The sequence below is a fragment of the Zonotrichia leucophrys genome, chromosome 2, assembly GCF_028769735.1.
Source record: "Zonotrichia leucophrys gambelii isolate GWCS_2022_RI chromosome 2, RI_Zleu_2.0, whole genome shotgun sequence".
NCBI classification, from domain to species: domain Eukaryota; kingdom Metazoa; phylum Chordata; class Aves; order Passeriformes; family Passerellidae; genus Zonotrichia; species Zonotrichia leucophrys.
In genome coordinates this window covers 100,366,705-100,385,858 of record NC_088171.1, presented here as the reverse complement: position 1 = coordinate 100,385,858, position 19,154 = coordinate 100,366,705, and the positions used below count along the sequence as shown (strand labels likewise).

General features: G+C 39.1%; 1 protein-coding gene across 1 annotated transcript in view; it reads left to right on the top strand.

Annotated features, from left to right (window-relative positions):
* The first annotated feature begins 2,945 nt into the window (after window positions 1-2,945).
* The window catches only part of CEP192 (centrosomal protein 192), an 81,267-nt gene continuing 65,058 nt past the window's right edge, over window positions 2,946-19,154 (top strand). Inside the window, exons 1-9 of the mRNA XM_064703205.1 lie at window positions 2,946-3,127; window positions 4,793-4,843; window positions 5,858-6,004; window positions 6,393-6,604; window positions 7,306-7,404; window positions 8,451-8,591; window positions 8,866-9,023; window positions 9,747-9,897; window positions 13,466-13,649. Of these exons, the coding sequence (XP_064559275.1) occupies window positions 3,017-3,127; window positions 4,793-4,843; window positions 5,858-6,004; window positions 6,393-6,604; window positions 7,306-7,404; window positions 8,451-8,591; window positions 8,866-9,023; window positions 9,747-9,897; window positions 13,466-13,649 (1,254 nt within the window). The 5' untranslated portion in view covers window positions 2,946-3,016. The remainder of the gene's footprint in view (window positions 3,128-4,792; window positions 4,844-5,857; window positions 6,005-6,392; window positions 6,605-7,305; window positions 7,405-8,450; window positions 8,592-8,865; window positions 9,024-9,746; window positions 9,898-13,465; window positions 13,650-19,154) is intronic.

Below are 19,154 nucleotides of genomic sequence, written 5' to 3'. Positions count from 1 at the left end.
CTGTCTCTCCAGCTGTTTGAATGAAGCAGTAACTGACATTTCAAAGTACACGTCTCTAATTATGCTAAAAGATTAAAAAAAAAAATCTTCCTCTTTTGCAATCTAAATACATGCATTACTACTATTTGTTTGGGGGGGGTTTTTGCCCTTTGTTTGTTTTTCTTACATGTGAGGACAGCATGAAAAATTTACTATCTCTCTCACTACAGCACTGAAACAGTCACAAACACATTTCCTTCCTTCTTCTATTCCATTAGCTATAACTTAGCCATGGTTTAGAAAATACTGAAATTTCAGCTTCCAAAGTGATTGCATATGATTGCAAGGGGAAAAAAAGGGTATTTTTACTCTAGACCTAGAGCCCAGAGTGAGGTTCCCTCTAGGAGAGGAATTGTGCAACACCAGTTCATCTTCAGAAATGAGAAAATGTTAACCTCTTCCTTTCATTAACTTCTCATTTTTAAAAATGCTTAGCAAGTTTTCTGTTATTTATAAATGCCAACTAAATTTCTCCACTAATGTAAACAGGTAATGCTTAGATATCTAAATTTTCTTGACAATTTTCTTGCAAATTCCTCTTTTCAGCTCCAGATGTTATCTATTGAGATTTAGTTCTGTAGTATTTTAACAATATATTTTTAAAACTAATATTGGCCAACTTGGACAAGAATGTAAAATCAGTTGGTGATTTTTCTTCCAAATTCTTCCACATTTTTGACCCTCTGTTGAATTGAAAGCTTTTTTATATTTGCTGTACTTGGGCAAAAATATATTTTTCAACACGTTAACTTTTCCTTACCCAGTATCACTACAATAATTGAATCCTAGCATTTAAAAGCTATGGTGTACCTTCAAGTCCAAGTTTGTTGTAATTTACCTTAATCTGTTATTCTCTATTATAATTCTTTATCACATTTAGGTACCACCATATCTATCTTACTATAAGGCCTGCCAATGAAACTCATGCATTAGGGTGCTAAATGCTTGCATATTTTGTATGCAGGTAATGCAGAAAGAGTGAAAGAATCCCTCTGGCATGTGATAACAGCACCTCCATCAGTCCCTACTGAATGTAGTCTGCAGTTTGTAAAAATAAATGCATAAAATATCAAACTGTCAGGTTTATTTCACAAGCACATAACAGTTTCTTTATAATTCTGTGAAGAATTTGAACATCTCTGAACAAATTCCATTCACTGAGTGAACAGAAATTTTAAACGAGAACATAAAAACATGAAAACTTTAAATGAGATAGTGAAAAGCAAAAGCCTTCTTGAAAATGTCAAAACTAATTTTCTGTTAAAGCTGCAGTTACCAAAAATCTTCTAGAAAAGGTCTAACTCTGACTTGAATCTGGAGAATTTGAATGTATCTGATGTCAGGGAATTTCATCCTTTCGCCTTTAATAGATGACTGGAAAACTGGATCATAGCTTTAAGGCACTGGAGGTGTTCTGATGACTTCAGAACTGTTATGAACCTGAAATATAAACCAGTTAAATACAAATGTATTTGCTTTCACTGTCTATTGACATGCTAATAATTTTTTTTCTCTTAAATCTACTGACTGCATTATTGTTATTTGGAATATAGCGCATTAATTATCCTCTTTGCTAATACTTGTCCACTATTGTAGCTATCTTCAGAACAGTCAGCAAATAACACAGCTTGCAGATCAAACATTCCTTAAAAACAGGATGCTGTAACAGTCTTGTGCTCAGTGTTACAACAAATGAATGGTATTTAAAAGGTATTGGCAAATGAGCTGCATGCCCCAGTTTGTGAGGGGATACTGCAGGACACAAACTGGAAGAAAGTGCTGCTTGTAGTGAAGAGCTCCTTGAAAAGTGGAAGGTCAAGGGTGAAAGTACTGAGCCCTCAGGAGTCTCCATCTGCTGTGGTTCCTTTATTTTGCACAGCTCTCTGACTACAGACCAGTCACCACAGCTCTACTGTGGTGATGGTGGTCCTTCACCACCCTCACGCTAAAGAATTTATCCCTAATATCTAATCTGAAAACTGAGAATAGATAATCTGAACCTATTCTCAGTTTGAATCCATTCCCCCTTGTTCTGTTACTACACACCCCTGTAAAAAATGTCTCTCCATCTTTCCTGTAGGCTCCCTTCAGGTACTAGAAGGCCACTATTAGGTTACCCCTGAGCCATCTCTTTCCCAGACTGAACAATCTCAACTTTCTTAGCCTTTCCTCAGAGGAGTTTCTCAACCTGGCCGCGGATTCCTCCCCTGCCTGCACTGTCGTTCACGCACTTCACCCTCCCAAATCTTTCCCCGACAAGGAAGCAGGTCTCAAGGCTCATCTGTCAGGGCTCATTAGTACCGTAAATCATTAACGAAGCAAACGCAGTACATCCCACAGCGCCGAGTGTGTGTTTATTGATCTGCATTACCACAGCGACCTCCGCAGCTTTTCAGACCCGCTATGGAGTGGGACTGCGGCGCTGCGGGCACAGCAACCCCGCAGAAGAATCCCACAACCAGCTCGGCTGGAAAAGACTCCCGAGACCATCGAGACCGAACACCACCATGCCGCCAGTGCCGCGTCGAGTCCTTCCTCAAACACCCCCAGCGACGGTATCTCCACCACCCCTCTGTGCAGCCCATTTCAGTATCTAACCACCTTTCCTGAGGAGAAATTCCTCCTAATGTCCAACCTAAACCTCCCCTGGTGCAGCTTGAGGTTACGGCCTCCTGTCCTGTCACTTCACGAGGGTACATGACGCAGTCAGGCGCGGCAGCACACCGCACCGCCCCAACCCCCACCGGCCGACTCCGAATCGGGTCGGGTCCGGTCCGGACTGCTCCGGTCCGCTCCAGTCCGGTCCCTGCCCCGCGTTTCCCGGCGGTGGGAAGAATCGCGCATGCGCGGAGCAGCCCCCTGCGCACGGGGCGGGCTGTGGCGGCTGCGCGCGCGGCGGCGTCGGCCTCGCCCCCTGCCCCGCCCCGCCTCGCCGCGTGAGGCGTGCGCGGTGCGCGCGCGTGGCGGCCGCGGCGGGATGTTCGTGGCGCGCAGCATCGCCGCGGATCACCGCGACCTCATCCACGATGTGTCCTTCGACTTCCACGGGCGCCGCATGGCCACCTGCTCCAGCGACCAGAGCGTCAAGGTGAGCGGGGAGCCGCCGGGCCTGGTGCCGCGCCAGTGTCGCGGCCTACCGAGCTGCGGGCGGGCCGGGGCGCGGCCGAGGGCTCGGTGCGCGGTGGGTCCCCGTGCGGTGTCGGGCCGTGGGGCGGGAGGCTGTAGCGCACAGTGCCCGTTGTGTTTGTGTGCGCCCTAACGCGTGTAAACACGGGAACTCCGCTTCCGAGCCGGGGCTGCGGCAGGGAACGCATTCCCGGCTGCTGTGCCTGCAGCCGTGCCGCTTGTGGAGTTTATTCAGCGGAACATCCGTGTTTATTAAAGAATGCTTACGAAAAAAACTATTATTAAGTAATGTAGTGTCAGTAATCTGTATTTATTGTGGGAAGGAGGTGAAGTGCCAGTAAGCAAAAAGCCGTAGTGGTCTGTGTGTGCCCTGGCAGACTGGGGAAAGTGTGGAATACAAGAAGTCTTCAATTTTACGTTCCTGTAGAGGAATTAAAGTAGCATTTTACATTTACTTAAAGGAAAAGTTGATTGCTTTTTTGCTTTTTTTTGTGCATAGTGAGAAGATGGGCAAATATTTGGGAGTCACGTGGATAGATTTAAATCTAATTTGCAGAGAGCAGACATGTTTGTTATTAAATCCAGATAAATGGTTGAAAAAGTCACCTTTTTGTAGAAAGCTGTGTCACATGTATATTAGGCTTAAAAACTAAGAAGTAGCCTGTTCTCCCTGACCACAGACTAAAAAGCAAATAACCAACCACAATAAAATGTGCCCCCCCCAGAAAATAAGCCAAAGCCATGGAGATCTTTGATTTGGACTGACTACCAAGAGTGTACAGTTCTTAAAAAAGATACCATGAGGTGGGTTGAACACAGAAACTGTTCTCTAGCAGTGTAATGTTACTTTCCGGTCATAACTGAATCCTTTATGAGAATGTTCAGAATGTCCCTCCAGCCAGAGGAACAACATCACCCAGGCTGTGTTGGAGAGCCGGAGTGGCAGACGTGGTGACTTTTAGTACAGCTTCAGAGTGAATGAGTGACTGACAGGAGTGAGTGTCAGGTAGTGTCTTTCATTTGGTTATGTTCATGACTTTCTACATAATTTTTCAGTAAGAAACTCGTAAGTATAAAGATGTATGGGAAATCAAGAGAGGGGAAGGTTCAGTGGCTTGCATGTGGTCAAAAATCAAGGCAGAAAGCTCATAAAAAGGAACAAGATCTGTTCCCCCACTACCGTGGTGTATATTTTACTCTCCTACTCTGCTTTTGGGATGAGTGCTGGGAGCTGCATTTGGGTTTTGCAGCCAGAGCTGAGCACGTGAGGGTGCTGGGGGCTCTGGAATGAAACAGAACAGTGTGCTCTTGGAACAAAGTGAATGAACTTTTGGGAATTGTAATAATTTCTCTTCTATGTAATTTACTGTTTAAAAAAAGATAGAAGACATAAAATAGTGGGTTTTGCAGGCAGTGCCTCTTCTCCCTACTTGTAATAGGGATAATTTCATGGTGGAGTAAAGTGCAATTTTGTACTCAACCCAATACAGTGTCCTCGATGAAAAGGTTTAGTGGGGATGCGTGTGTATGTTTTTGTTTATTTTTATTTTATATATATGAATGGTTGTGTCTTTAAAGTACTAGTCAGTAAGGTTTATTTACAAATTGTATTTTGATTTCTCATTAGGTCTGGGACAAAAGTGAAAATGGAGATTGGCATTGCACTGCCAGCTGGAAGGTTTGTATTTGTAAAAATTACACAGACATAATCATAATTTCTCCTTTGTTTTTGGAGAACCATGCTTCATTTCTGCTGAATTTTAGAGCAGAAATGTTTTTTGTTTGATGTAGATTCTGTATGTCTTGTGTAAAATACTTTTTCTTTGCTTTTGTAAAGCATCTCTAGTGCCTCTCACTTAAAGCAGAGGCAAACATTCAGTCTGCTCTTGTTAGTACTAGTTATGTTGGTAGATGAGTATTAGTAAATATTATCAGTGACTGGTGTTCAGGGAGGGGAAAACAGTACCTTAATTTTTAATTTAATATTTCCTTCTGTGTATAGTAAGACTTAAAAAAAAAAAAAAGCGGGAAGGGGGAAATGAAAAGGAAAATGTCTGGCTATTAAATGTTACAACATCTGACCTCTGCTTTTTGTTCTCCAAAACCTTTCTGAGAACTGTGTCATATAGATGCTCTGCTTCATCTGGATAATTAGTGCATTCAGCTTCTGAATTGTTCTTAAACTTGTGTTTAATAGGACCACAATGCATTCATCCCTGTAAATGTCAACGCAAGGGAGGCTTTTGAATTCCCCTTCTCTAAGACAGGAATGTTGAACTAGGTATGAAAGAGGAGCTTCATATTAAAAAGAAGATTAATCGTGCTTACAAGTGCTTTTGAAAAGTACAGGCAAGCCAGAAAGTAACATGGTAATGGTTGAAATTTGATGGAGAACAAAACTGTACTTTTTGCATCAAGGCAAAATCATAGTTTGGAACTTAAAGTAGTAATAAATGATGCCTTGAAATATGCTTGTAATAATTGCATTTAAACACTAAGCGCAACAACTTTGCAGTGCTGGTTAGAATAAAGAACTGCAACAGCTGATATGTAACTTTGTATAAAAGAACATAGGTTTCAGAGGAACAGTGTTACTACTTCCTAGAATTCTCTTTTTCAGAAAGTCATGAAAATATATGGTTCCTAAGGCAGTAAGTTTGCTTCTTTACAGTGTTCTGATGTTTTCTTGCAGACACATAGTGGATCAGTGTGGCGTGTGACATGGGCCCATCCTGAATTTGGGCAGGTCCTGGCTTCCTGCTCCTTTGATAGAACAGCAGCTGTATGGGAAGAAATAGTGGGAGAGTCAAATGATAAACTCCGAGGCCAGAGTCACTGGGTGAGACTTCTTTTCTGTAGCTGTAAAGTTTCTGATTTTGGCTATGTTTTGTTCATTTGTGGCAGCATTCCAACACAAAGTATTTTTGAAACATTTGAGGAAAACAGCTAACTGGTTGCATTCAGGCCAGTTTGTGTCACTATTATCAATGTTTCATAATGAGATGTTCCCTGGCAAACAACTGGCAGACATGAATTCCCACCTACAGTTGGGTTTTTCTCTGACAAGGGATAATTTGAAGCAACACTGGCTGTTCTTGTTCATCTTTCAAACAATATAAAAGTTGGGGGGGAATTTTTTCGTGGAAGATGTAAGCAATCCTATGAAATGGTATTGTCAGACTTAGCCTTCCTTAGGAAATAAATTTTTGATGGAAATTTCCTTGCAGGTCAAGAGGACCACTCTGGTAGACAGTAGAACATCTGTTACAGATGTGAAGTTTGCTCCCAAGCACATGGGTCTTATGTTAGCAACCTGTTCAGCAGATGGAGTTGTAAGGATCTATGAAGCTCCAGATGTGATGAATCTCAGCCAGTGGTCACTGCAGCATGAAATCTCGTGTAAGCTCAGCTGCAGTTGTATTTCTTGGAATCCTTCAAGGTATGTTACTAAAACATTTGCTTTATGACTGTAACAGGAAAGGAAAAACCATTCAAAGCTGAACTGCTTTGATTTCTCTTTGTCCAGAAGCACTTAATGGCTTTCCCTGTGGACACAGTGTTGTGTCCTGCTGATCCAGTTACTCTTTTATTCATTAGCACTAGTCCATGCTGAAGGTTCAGCATACAGGAGTTCACTTTAATGCATGGGATAGGATAAAAGTGGATTTAAAAACTAAAATTCATGTACATTTAGCTTATGTGATTTATCTTCTGAAAACTGATAGAAATATCACAAAATCAATAATTAAAAGCACTGCAAAGAATGCAGACTCTGCTATGAAACTGGTGGCAAATACTAGACTGCAGATGCAATTTCTGTTACGGAAAGTTCTCTCTGAGAACATCATCTTGAATTGCTAAATAATGTTGTCTAATGTTTTCACCTTAGTGAGTGTATAAGGTGGGCTTTCAAAACAACAGAGTGAGATAGTGGTAACTCTGAATAGCATTTAACTCCTCTTTCTTTGGGATTTTTTCCTTGCGGTATTTTGTGGTGGTGTTCTATTTTCTCTATAGATAATGTGTTTGAAATTTAACAAATGGCTTGGTGTACTTTCTATGGGAAATACTATATATTAATATTATATATATACATAGATATAATATGTAAATATGACAATACTTGTTTTCACCTTTTAGCTCTCGAGCACATTCTCCAATGATCGCTGTAGGAAGTGATGACAACAGTCCAAATATACTGGCTAAGGTTCAAATTTATGAATATAATGAAAATACCAGGTATGCTAAATAATAATAATATATAACATTTGTGGGATTGTGAAGTTGTTTATGATATATGACCTTTTATTCCTATCATTAGATGTGGAGTAATAAATAAAAATACCTTAATTTTGTCCCTGATCCATTGGGTAGGAAAAGAGAGGGAGACCTCAGAATGGTAACTGATGTTAACAGAAATGATATTGATAATTTTATTCTCTGTCAGTGCAGAAGTGTCAGTGTTCTTACCAGCATTTTAAAGGGAGAGTAGTTGTTCTGTGTCTGTTAAATTGTGTGTTTAATTTTGCACAAGGAGTTAACAGTTGAAATTTGACTTGTGTTGCACCAGGCACTGTTTTGTTCAAGGCCACCTTGCAATGATTTTAAAGGCATTATTACAATGACAGAAAGTACTCTGAATTGCTCATGGTCTGTCAAAGTTCAGGTTGTACAGTCAAGAGTCCACAGAACCAGAAAGGGCTACTAAGTTTGTGCACCACCACTTCCAGTTAAATGATAACAGAGAAATTGTGTTTGACTGGGAGTGACCGATGTGGGAAAGGAGCCAGAGTGTTCTGTGGATTTTATGCCCAGCTTCAGGCAATGCTCTCCATGCATTAACAATAAAGTTACTGTAACGTACTAAGAAAATGGAATATGTGTTTATCATACAGCAGAGGAGGCAGACAGTAGTCTGCTTAAAAGCATGGAAAATTTAGTGAATTACTGAGATGCAAATTCCCTTTAGATTTGTGAATGGAATATTTCTCTTCATTTTCCTTTTCCAATTGCAGATGAAAATATCCTTTGTACTGCAATCCTTGCTTTGTTGTATGATTCACAATATTGTAGCATACTGTACTTAGTGGCTACTGTATCTGATAGATTCAATTTCTGAAGAAATTTGCTTGAAATTATTGCAGAAATTTATGTTTAAAAATTTTTTTTCCAAGTCTTATCATGTATTCTTAACCCTTTTCCCCGTTTCCACTATATCTGGTATATATAATTTTAATCACTGGCAATTTTCATGGCATTAAAGGTTAATTTCTTGCCCTCTACAGGAAGTATGCAAAAGCAGAAGCTCTGATGACAGTCACAGATCCTGTACATGATATTGCATTTGCTCCAAATCTGGGAAGATCCTTCCACATCTTGGCTGTAGCAACCAAAGATGTACGAATTTTCACACTAAAACCTCTAAGGTGAGCTTAAGAGGAAGATGGTTTGATGTGATGTGATGCACACTATACAATCTTGTTCAAATTGTCTCTGCAAAGCAAAAGTAATAATGTATGCAGGGTTGTTTTTAGCAACCTGATTTTTAAGGTGACAAGATTGTGAGCAAGTCTATAATTTTGTCTGAATACCTAATCTAATAACAGTTGTTATTACAAGGATTTAGTAGTCTCTGACATCATGTTCAAGCCCAGACCTTTGAACAGTTGTGTGCAGAACTGTCACTTTTCTCTTAAACAGGAAAGAATTGACTTCATCAGGAGGATTAACAAAATTTGAAATTCATATTGTGGCACAGTTTGATAATCACAACTCCCAGGTGTGGCGAGTGAGCTGGAATATTACAGGCACAGTGCTTGCCTCCTCTGGTGATGATGGCTGTGTTAGGCTCTGGAAGGGTAAGGTCACCCACTTGAATCACATTAACTTTGTAGTCTAGTGAATATATTTGAGAAATTTTACTCAAAACATAATTCTGGAGTGAGTGTCCATTTTAGATTTGTGAAAGATAGATTTTTATTTTCTATATTTCTGTTTACGTTTAAGAAAAACAGAATTCAGAAATAACTTTCTGTGTGAAATACTTGCATGATTTAGGCTGCTGTGAATAGCTGTTACTGTACCCTGAAATTGTTTCACCAGACTAGAGCTACATAAAGTTGTCATTTTAAAAAGTAAGGTGGATATTTTCTCTGACTTGAAAATTTTCCTCTAAACCTAGAAAATCTACATTCAGTCACAATGTCAAGGCAAATGGCTTTTTTCTGTGTACATATTTAAGAGAAAACAAACAAATAAATGCATCCCTCTGTCAACCAACCAAATAAAAAAAAAAAAACAAACCAAAATTCCCACAACAACAACAATAAAAATCTACTGGCAGTTACCTTACACATTCTCATTTGTTCTTCAGTATTGTAACAGTGGAAACTGAGTTTTAAATTATGGACAGGCAGGGAATATCAGGCAGCTAAAGGGCCGGATCCTCAGCTGTTTGGAATTTATATATAGGTATTGAAGTTCAGGTGTGATTCACACCAGATGTGCGACAGTTGAAACATTTGTAGAGAAACTGAGCTTCAGAAGAGAAACTAACAGTGTCTGTATATCTGTGTTTGCAGCTAATTACATGGACAACTGGAAGTGTACTGGTATACTGAAAGGTAATGGGAGTCCAGTGAATGGTAGTTCTCAGCAGGGAATTTTTAATGCCTCTCTAGGTTCAGCCAATACAAGTCTGCAGAATTCACTAAATGGATCATCTGCCAGCAGGTAGGTTAAGTAGTAGAGAGACTGATTTTCAGTAGTCTGTTCTCTGAATCTTTATTTCATTTAGCTCTCATATTTGTTTTACATGTTTTTAAAGTGCAGTGTCATTTATTGCATGAGTACTTCTATAAGCTCCTCTGGTTTTGCTCTGTGGTTCATCTGTTATGCAAGTGTTAAGAGGAAAATGAACAAAACAGTAAGTCATACTGAATCAGTCTGTATAAATAAGCAATATAAATAATTATTTTGGTTTGTAGTCCTTTCATATTATTAAAAACAACATTTCTGAAATAGTTTTAAAGGAGAAGCTTCATCCTACTGGTGTGTAACTGCCCCTTTGATTTAGATATATACTTAAAAGTGAAGCAAAAATGCCAGCAACAAATTCTGTCTTTTCTCTGGGATAATATAGCAGAAGGGAAGGAAGAAAAGTTACTTGATAACAGTTTCAACAATCAAATGTTAGTGTGATTTAGTTTACTTGTTTTTTTCAGGTGTGTAGCATCAATTGAATAAAAGTTCTGAGATTTTAAAATTTTCCTCATATGGCATTCATATTGCAAATAATATGCCTCAATCTGTTAGGTTTTTGTTCTGTAATCGTTGCATTTTAGTGAGTAAATTTTACTGCCTCTTCTGAAAAAACATTTTCATTTGTGCACACTGAAATGTAGAAATATGCTGAGTCTTGCATGTGTATGGTGCAGTGTGTACAATCAGCTTTACAGAATTCTAAGGATTCTGTATAAGAATATAAGAATGAGATGTGGGCAGATTCCATAGCAGTGGTTTCCAAGTTTTGTGGCCACCTTTGTTTCAAGTGCCTTGGGATAGTTTCCTTTCCGTCCATGTGCAGTTACTCGTGGGGTTTTTTCAGTTTGGAAAGCTTATTGGCAAAGTTGGCTTGTGGAGAGTAGCACCAGCCTATCCCCTCTTGCCCTTTCAGCAGTCAGTCCTGAATGGCAGTTCACAATCCCTAGCCCTGTTGAACAGAGAACAGGTTTCACATTTTCCTCACAAGATAAATGCGGACACAAGAGGTGGTAATGGGCCCGGTCCCAACAAGAAAGGGCAGCAAAATTATGTTAGTCATGATTCCAGATTCTACTTGCAGTGTAGCAAATGAAATGCAGCCCTGCCTTGGACATGGTATATCCAGAGCTATGTAGCTGCATTTGCTTGGGCTCCTGTGGGGAAATGCAGGCTGTCTTACAGCTCTTTGGCATAGGGTGTGGTTTTACAATCTCCTTATCTAAGACTCTGCTGCCACCAAGACTAACCATCCCCACCCCTCTCGTGGCTCTTCTCCTGTCCCTGAACTTGGTGCTAAGCCATTGTGCAGCTGAAACTTCTAGCATTATTTCTATTCCCTTCATTGCTCTGTATTGGAAGGTGTTTTGTTGTGGTTTTTAATAAATTATTCTTGCCTCTGATTTGTAAAACAATGTTATTTCCAGAATTAAGTCAAGGCCTGTGGAATTTTGGGATGTATGGTGTCTTGTCCTAGGATTGAGCCTTACATTAAAAGATACACACTTTACTACAGGCTTTCTTTTGTAGTGATACTGGCCTGAGTTGTGTAAGCACAGCTGCTAACTTCTGTGTTAGTGTTAACGTGCTGATAAAGATTCATGCATTGACATTTGACTAAATAGGTATCCTACACATTACTTGTCTCTGACTGTACATGCTGTGTTTCGTGTCTATATATTTAAACAATTAAGACAGCTATAGCACAGGCAGATCTGGAAAAGTTTATAAAAGCACTATGGCCAAACTGAATTTGTACTTGAAATAAATTTCAGAACATGTGATGTAGATTGTTAGGAAATAAACCAGTAGGGCTGTATTATTATGTTGATGTAACTGTGTGTGTAGATTTATGATACAATTTCCATTCTCCATTTGTATTATGTCCTTTTTAACAGAAAGCAGAGCTGATACCAAGCTAACTGGAGTAACTTTGGTGTTTTGCTGCTTGTTGCATGCACACAGGAATGGAAAACGAACTCCTTTTTCCCCTTCCCCAGCGCCGTTTGACCTCTCCCAAGACACCAGCAGCCTGCTAACTACTAAATACTGTTCAGAAAGCCTTTTTAAAACACGTTGTATGCATTTTTTGTACTAGCCTGCACAGTTTGATACTGATGGAACGCCCGATAGAAAAATATTTGGAGAGGCATCTTGTTTGGAAAAAAACGTAAACAACCCACCCAAACCCCAAAACTTCCATCAGAACATAGTTTTGAAAGCTTGTAAAATTAAAAGATAGTTTGTGATTAAAAACAAGAATTTTTGTCCTTGATTGGGATGGGAGGAGGGAAACGACCATTACAGTAACTTCCATTAAAATTGTTTTGAGAACCAATTTGTTTTGCATTTCAGAGTGTTCAGCATTTGATAAGGATTCCCTAAACATTACAAGGTTGTAACTGCTTTGTAATATATATGCAACTGTTAGTTCTAAAGAAGTGAGAAATCTGTTTTGACAATTGTACAGATGATGGCTTTTAGTGGTTTGTTATTGCTTCGTTTATATTCTTTAGTATGACTTCAAATAAATGTTTTGTAAGTACTGTCATACTTCATTCTGAAAGAAGTACTTTCTCTGTTACATATGTACATTCCTGTGGTAAGAGTTATAATTACATGGAATACTTAAATTCTCTCAACGTAATATCCTTGAAAAATGCAAACACTTTAGCCATACAGAGATAGAAACCAAAATGCAGTTTGTTGTTAATTGTCCCATAACTTCGTTAATAAACTCATAGCTGTTCTTTGTTGTAAGTCCACAGAATTGTAAATAAGACAGAAAACATAATATAGTTATACTAAAATGCACAAGTGTTACGGGTAAGTTCTAATAAAAGCAGTAGCAAAATGACATGGAGTGGCATAATTGTGAATCTTGCATTCACCAGGAATCTTGAATTTACACAAAATTGAGGATTTTGCAGAAATATGTAAATAGATACAAAGACTGTATTTCATTCAAAGCAGTTATTCTTTGTAAATGTATATCAATGTAAAAAGTGGTGTTTTTACGTCTTCTAGAAATGCTGTGAAGTTAATCTGAATTAGGTGCATATGCAGCAAGTGTACTTTTTGATAATATTTAATGTATATTTTGTGTCACAAAGAAAGCATTACTGAAAGCTGTTAACAAATCACAGAAATTCTGGGAGAATGAAAGCCTGGTAATAGCTGTACTACACCACCTTTTTGACTTCAAAATAATCGATTCTTTTGTAAAAATGTATGCTAGGACTATGACTATGGTATTTTCAATGAATTTTGGTGGAAAAGACTATTATTTTGCTTTAAAGAAGAGTTTCCAGATTTGTCTTGTTTTGAATTACAAGCCTTGATTTCTGCTATTATGTTCTATTGGTTTTGGCATGGATATACTAAAGCCTTTTTTTTTTCCAGCATGTCTTTTCTCCCCTTTGGTTCTCCTTGTATTTACTACCTTTCTCTTCTTTTCTTGTTTTGTTGGTTTTGTTTGTTTGTTTGTTTTTTTTGTTTGTTTTTTTGTTTTGGTGTTTTGTTCCTTTCTTAATTGTTTCAGGTATTTCTTTCCCCCTCTGGATTCCCCACGGGCTGGATCGAGATGGTCCAGTCATGCCCAGCTCCTTCCTCCTCCTCCTCTGATAGAGCAGTCTTGTGATGCTGACACTGCCAACCTCCAGTATCCTCACCCTCGCAGACGATGTGTGTCTCGGCCTCTTAATCTTTTACCTGAGAATGAAGGGGTTTAATGTGTTCCTTTAAATAAATTCTGAAGGGCCTTATTCTGGGTGTTTGTGAATGCTTCCATTTCTGGCTGCCTTTGTATTCCTTCTCTGGTACAAAAGACTTTTTTAAACATGTGGGAATTTCGTGCATGTTTTGTGAGACAAAAAACATTTAGAACATGTTATTTGTGTATCAAAGATCATTTTATTTTGTACCCATTGAATTTTGGGAACGTACATAAACAGTATTAGCCATGCGCTCTTTATGGAGTAGATGGTTTCAATTTGCCTGGGGTTTTCTCCTTTTCTTTTTATCTTTTTTGAATCAATTTAGTATGGTTTTTATTTTTTTCTTTTTGTATACTGCATTTAAGTGTGAAGCACATTCTCAAAATTAGACATGCCTTCAAGACACTTATGAGTGAAGAATGATGTTGCATCACCTTGTTAAAGAAACAAAACCATTCCTGTGTATACTGCAGCAAAATAACTTGAAGTGTTTGGTTACTTAGGGTTTTTCCATCTTGCTATATAAATATTTAAATTTTATAATTGTGGTTGACTAATAAACTTGTTCTGAAAGGTCTGTATTTGTATGTCTTTCCTTGTAATTATTTTTTAACAGGTTCCTGATGAAGGAGTTTTTCTGAATCAGGTGTCCACTCTCCTAGCTCTGCTCTGTGCCATTCTTGATGTGCAGCTGCATATTCCCAGTCTGTGCCACAAGGTGTGCTCTCACTTTTCCCATGGCTGTGCTGGAGGTCTGTGCAGGCTCCTAAAGCTGTTTGGTTTCACATTACTTCTCAGTTCTTTTCCAGTGATTGAATTCAATCAGGGTGCTTTGAAGAAAGAGTGCTGGCTTGAAAAATGCCAAATGTCTTTTGTGCTGTCAGCACGGGAGGGAGCATCACTGCTGTGGATCAGTATGTTGGCACTGACTCAGTCTGGTGCAAGGCAGGCAGGAAGACAATGCTGGGCAAAGAATACTTGGTATTGCCCAGGAGTAGCATTACTGCACAGGATGGGACTGCTGAGGTTTTTGGGCAGATCCTGGGGGAAGGAAGGAAGGAAAGAGGAGGCCTTCGTGCTGCAGAAACCCAAAGTGTAATTGTATATTTCAATGTGCTTCAAAATGGACTTACCCTGTTTCCTAGACCACTACTGTGAGGTAAGGGAGAGGACAACTTGTATTTTTCCAAAATGACATGTTCCTATGAGCTTTACTTGTGTTCTGAAAACTTCAATTGCTCAGATCCACCACATTTGTTTTTTTGTTTCTCTCTGAGGAATAAAGTTTTAATTTAAAAACCCGTGAGGTACACTAGTATTAGAATGTGCTTGCTGAACATGTGTGGAGGGAGGCTGCTGATACTTTCCAGCCAACAGGAACAGAAGTGAACAAAAGGAAAAAAAAGTTTTATACCTTTACTAGAAAAAGTTAACACGAAACCATGCCAACTTTGTATGGTAAACAGAAATGTTACATGATTAAAGGATAATGCTTAAATGGAGGGTGGAAAATAACTGTTCCTCTAAGGGAGAATGAATAATTGAAAAATTAAAAATCAACACTATTACACTGGGATATAGTCCTAAACCAGACCAAATTGTTTCTTGATATGGAAGCAACAAAACATATTTTTTAAGTGTTAAACCATTTGCAGCATTCATGTCTTAACCCTGGAAGAGGTCACTGATAACCAGTTAGAGTAATGACAATCTTTTGCAGTTTCTAGTAGTGCGTTGTTAATAGTTTATTCAGCACGGTCACGTTATTTTCCTCTGTTATGAACATGTGTTATTATTAGATATCCTAATTCCAGTCACACTTCTTACTAATGGAAACATGCTGTAAGATTGAGTGCAAACAAGTCATGTTAGAACACAGTGGCCAGGTACTTTAACCTCAGCAAATGAGCTCAGGCTGGTTTTGTGGCCAATGCCTGCCTTGCCCCCTACCTGCTATTTTGTATTGACCTCTCTCCAAACCAGTAGCCTTTGATGCACATCCCTGACTTTCCACCTCTGCTTCCTCAAACTCATCGACTCTTCTTCCTTGACTCAAGCCTGTGAATTTCTGTGCAGGATCTGGGCCCTTGGACATAGGCAGCAAAACTCTAGGAGGGAAGATTAGAGAAGGGCTTTGAAAGGGATAATTACAGCAGGTACACACAATATTTTAAATTTATGCAGCACTTTTTAAGGCTACACTCCTTTTTCTTCTTCTGCAAGAATACCCACAATAGCCCTTCTACTGCTTCTGTGCTTGGAGCACATCTTAGTTTGAGCTGCCAGGATTGGAAAGTTTTGGGTCCTGTAGAAGCCATGAGATGGCATTGGTGGTTTTCTTTGCTTTCTTTGGCTTTGTGGGTTTGTGTGTGCGGTTTGTGTCTGTGGTGGTTTTGCTTTTGGTGTTGTTTGGTCTTGTTTTGAACATATTTGAACCAGTATGAATTTCTGATTACGACAAATGTGGATTTTCACTCTCCATACAAGGAATACAACCATAGAAATGCATTCTGAAAACATCCTGGAGAGCACTGAACTTGATGTAGATCTGTAGAAGTTTTCATGCACACACACACATTTGGAAGGCACCTGCTCACATCCTCTACTTAAAAAATCCCTGTGACATGTACGCTTCAGCATGGAAATGAAATTTTCCATGTTCTGTACATAAACTAGAACACAAGGAGTTCCACCTCAACATGAGAAAGAACTTCTTTACTCTGAGGGTGGCAGAGCACTGGGACAGGCTGCCCAGGGAGGTCGTGGAGCCTCCCTCTCTGGAGACATTCAAACCCCAGCCAGAGCCCCTGCTCTGGGTGACCCTGCCCTGGCATGGCGGTGGGACTGGACCAGAGGTTCCTTCCACTCCTAATAATTCTGTTTTCCAGCCTCATTGTGAAAAACGCTAATGACTTGTTTTTAAAATTTTAATAGTTATAAAATGGTTTTAAAATAGTAAAACAATTAGAATAATAATAATTTAGACAATTTGGAATATGAGATGATAGAAACAAAGAGTTACAGATGGTCCAGGTACCTTTTTCTGGGCAAAATAAGCCCGAAAAAGGACCCACGTTAACAGAGGATTAACCCTTAAAAACAACAGCCTGTTGCATATTCATACACCTCATACATGATGCATAAATTCCATTCAAACACGGGATTCTGTCTGGTCAGTGTCAACTTCCTCCTCTTAATCCTGACGGCATCTTCAGGCTGAGCAAGGCAGGAAGAAGTTGGTTTCTTCTGATAAGAGGCAATAAATTCTCTTCCTCTGAAAGATTTAGGTGTCCCGTGGCTCCTATCTTGCTGCGCGTCCTTTCTTTAAAAAACGTATCTTGCATAGCACAGTTTCTATTTTAACATTTTTTCTAACCTAGAAATATATTTAACACACTACTTAAGAAAATGAATACAGCATAACCTTCTAACATAACACATATAATGTAAAAAATGAGTATTTTGTTTTTGGCTTTTCACACATATTAAAATGAATATTATATGTGTTGTGTTAGAAACGAATGCTGTATTAATTCTCTTAAGTAGTGTGTTAAATATAGTTTTTGGTTATAAAGTAAGGTTAAAATAGAAACTATGCTATGCAAGATACTTTTTTTAAAGAAAGGACTTGCAGCAAGATAGCAGCCACAGGACACCTGTCTTTCAAAGAAAGAGAATTTATTGCCCTCCTATCAGAAGAAACTAACTTCTTCCTGCATCGAAGGCGTTGTTAGGATTCAGAGGAAGAAGCTGACACTGACCAAACAGAATCCTGTGTTTGAATGGAATTTATGCATCATGTATGAGGTATATGAATATGCAACAGGCTATTGTTTATAAGGGTTAATCCTCTGTTAACGTGGGTCCTTTTTCGGGGTCCTGCTGCCCAGAAAAGGTACCTGGACCGTCTGTAAATCTTTATTCTTATTGTTAAATATTGTCCTAATGCAATTTGACCATATTATTATTACTCAAATTATATTAATATTTTTATAACTATTTTATTAGTATTAAATTTTCAAAATTTAAAAAAAAGTGACTGGCGGTTTTCAGATATAATATTCATTATAATGTTTCAGAAAAGCCACACTCATCTAACAGATTAAGATAGTAAAAACGGGACAGAAAACAAAGCTGGGAATAAAAACAACGTCAGACAAGTTAATCTGAATGATCTTATTTGTTTTTCCCAGTTCATTTCCTTTCAGTAAGGGAAACGGAATCTTGCGGTTTCAATGGGGACCAATAGAGGAATCTTTGGTGCATGAGCCTGCCCTTGATGGCATGGCATGCCTTTTGATGGCTTTGACATAGGAAAAGAATTTTTCCGTTTTTTTCCATTTTCAACTATCCAGGGCATGTCCCGCATATCTTCCCCACCATGTTCTGTCTTCCTCCATGACTTTTCCTCCTGCTTTTGCAACATCGGTGAGCTTAGTTTTGGCATCTTTTGGTCCTTTGCACTGCACCTGATAGAATCCCGGTCAAGTTTGTTGTAGTCACTTTTTTCCCAAATTTCCCACATTTGTTTTTTTCTCCTCCAATTGCAATTGCTTGGATGGAATCTCCATTCCAGAGTGTTTGTAAGTCCTTCTTATTTGCTTTGGCCTTCAGCAGAGATCGATTTAGGCAGGCTTTGCTGCATGTGCCTGCACTTGATGGCATACGGTTTTGATGGCTTTGACTTTGGGAGGATTTTCTTGATTTTTTTTTTTTTCCCCAAAGTATCAATTGCATGTTCCTCACATCTTCCCCTCCAAGTTAAGTCTTCCTCCTTGACTTTTTCCCCTGCTTTTGCAACATCTGTGAGCTTAGTTTTAGCATGTTTTGGTCCTTTGCTCTGCAGCTCATTTCCTCAGAAACGATTTTTTGAAGACACTAAGTCTCCCGATTTTCTGCTTTTTTTCAATTGCATTTCATTTGATCCTATCTCCTTTCCAGAGTGTTTGTTAGCCTTTCTTTTCGCATTCGCAAGATTCCGTTTCCCTTCCCGAAAGGAAATTTCATTTCCTTTCGGGAAGGGAAACGGAATCTTGCGGTTTCAATGGGGACCAAGAGAGGAATCTTTGGTGCATGTCCCTGCACTAGATGGCATGCCATGCCTTTTCATGACTTTGACTTTGAGCAAGATTTTCTTTGATTTTTTCTTTTTTTCCTAAGTATCCATGGCATGTCCCTCATATCTTCCCCTCCAAGTGGTGTGTTCCTCTTTGACTTTTTCCCCTGCTTTTGCAACATCTGTGAGCTTAGTTTTGGCATCTTTTGGTCCTTTGCACTGCACCTGATAGAATCCCGGTCAAGTTTGTTGTAGTCACTTTTTTCCCAAATTTCCCACATTTGTTTTTTTCTCCTCCAATTGCAATTGCTTGGATGGAATCTCCATTCCAGAGTGTTTGTAAGTCCTTCTTATTTGCTCTGGCCTTCAGCAGAGATTGATTTAGGCAGGCTTTGCGGCATGTGCCTGCACTTGATGGCATACGGTTTTGATGGCTTTGACTTTGGGAGGATTTTCTT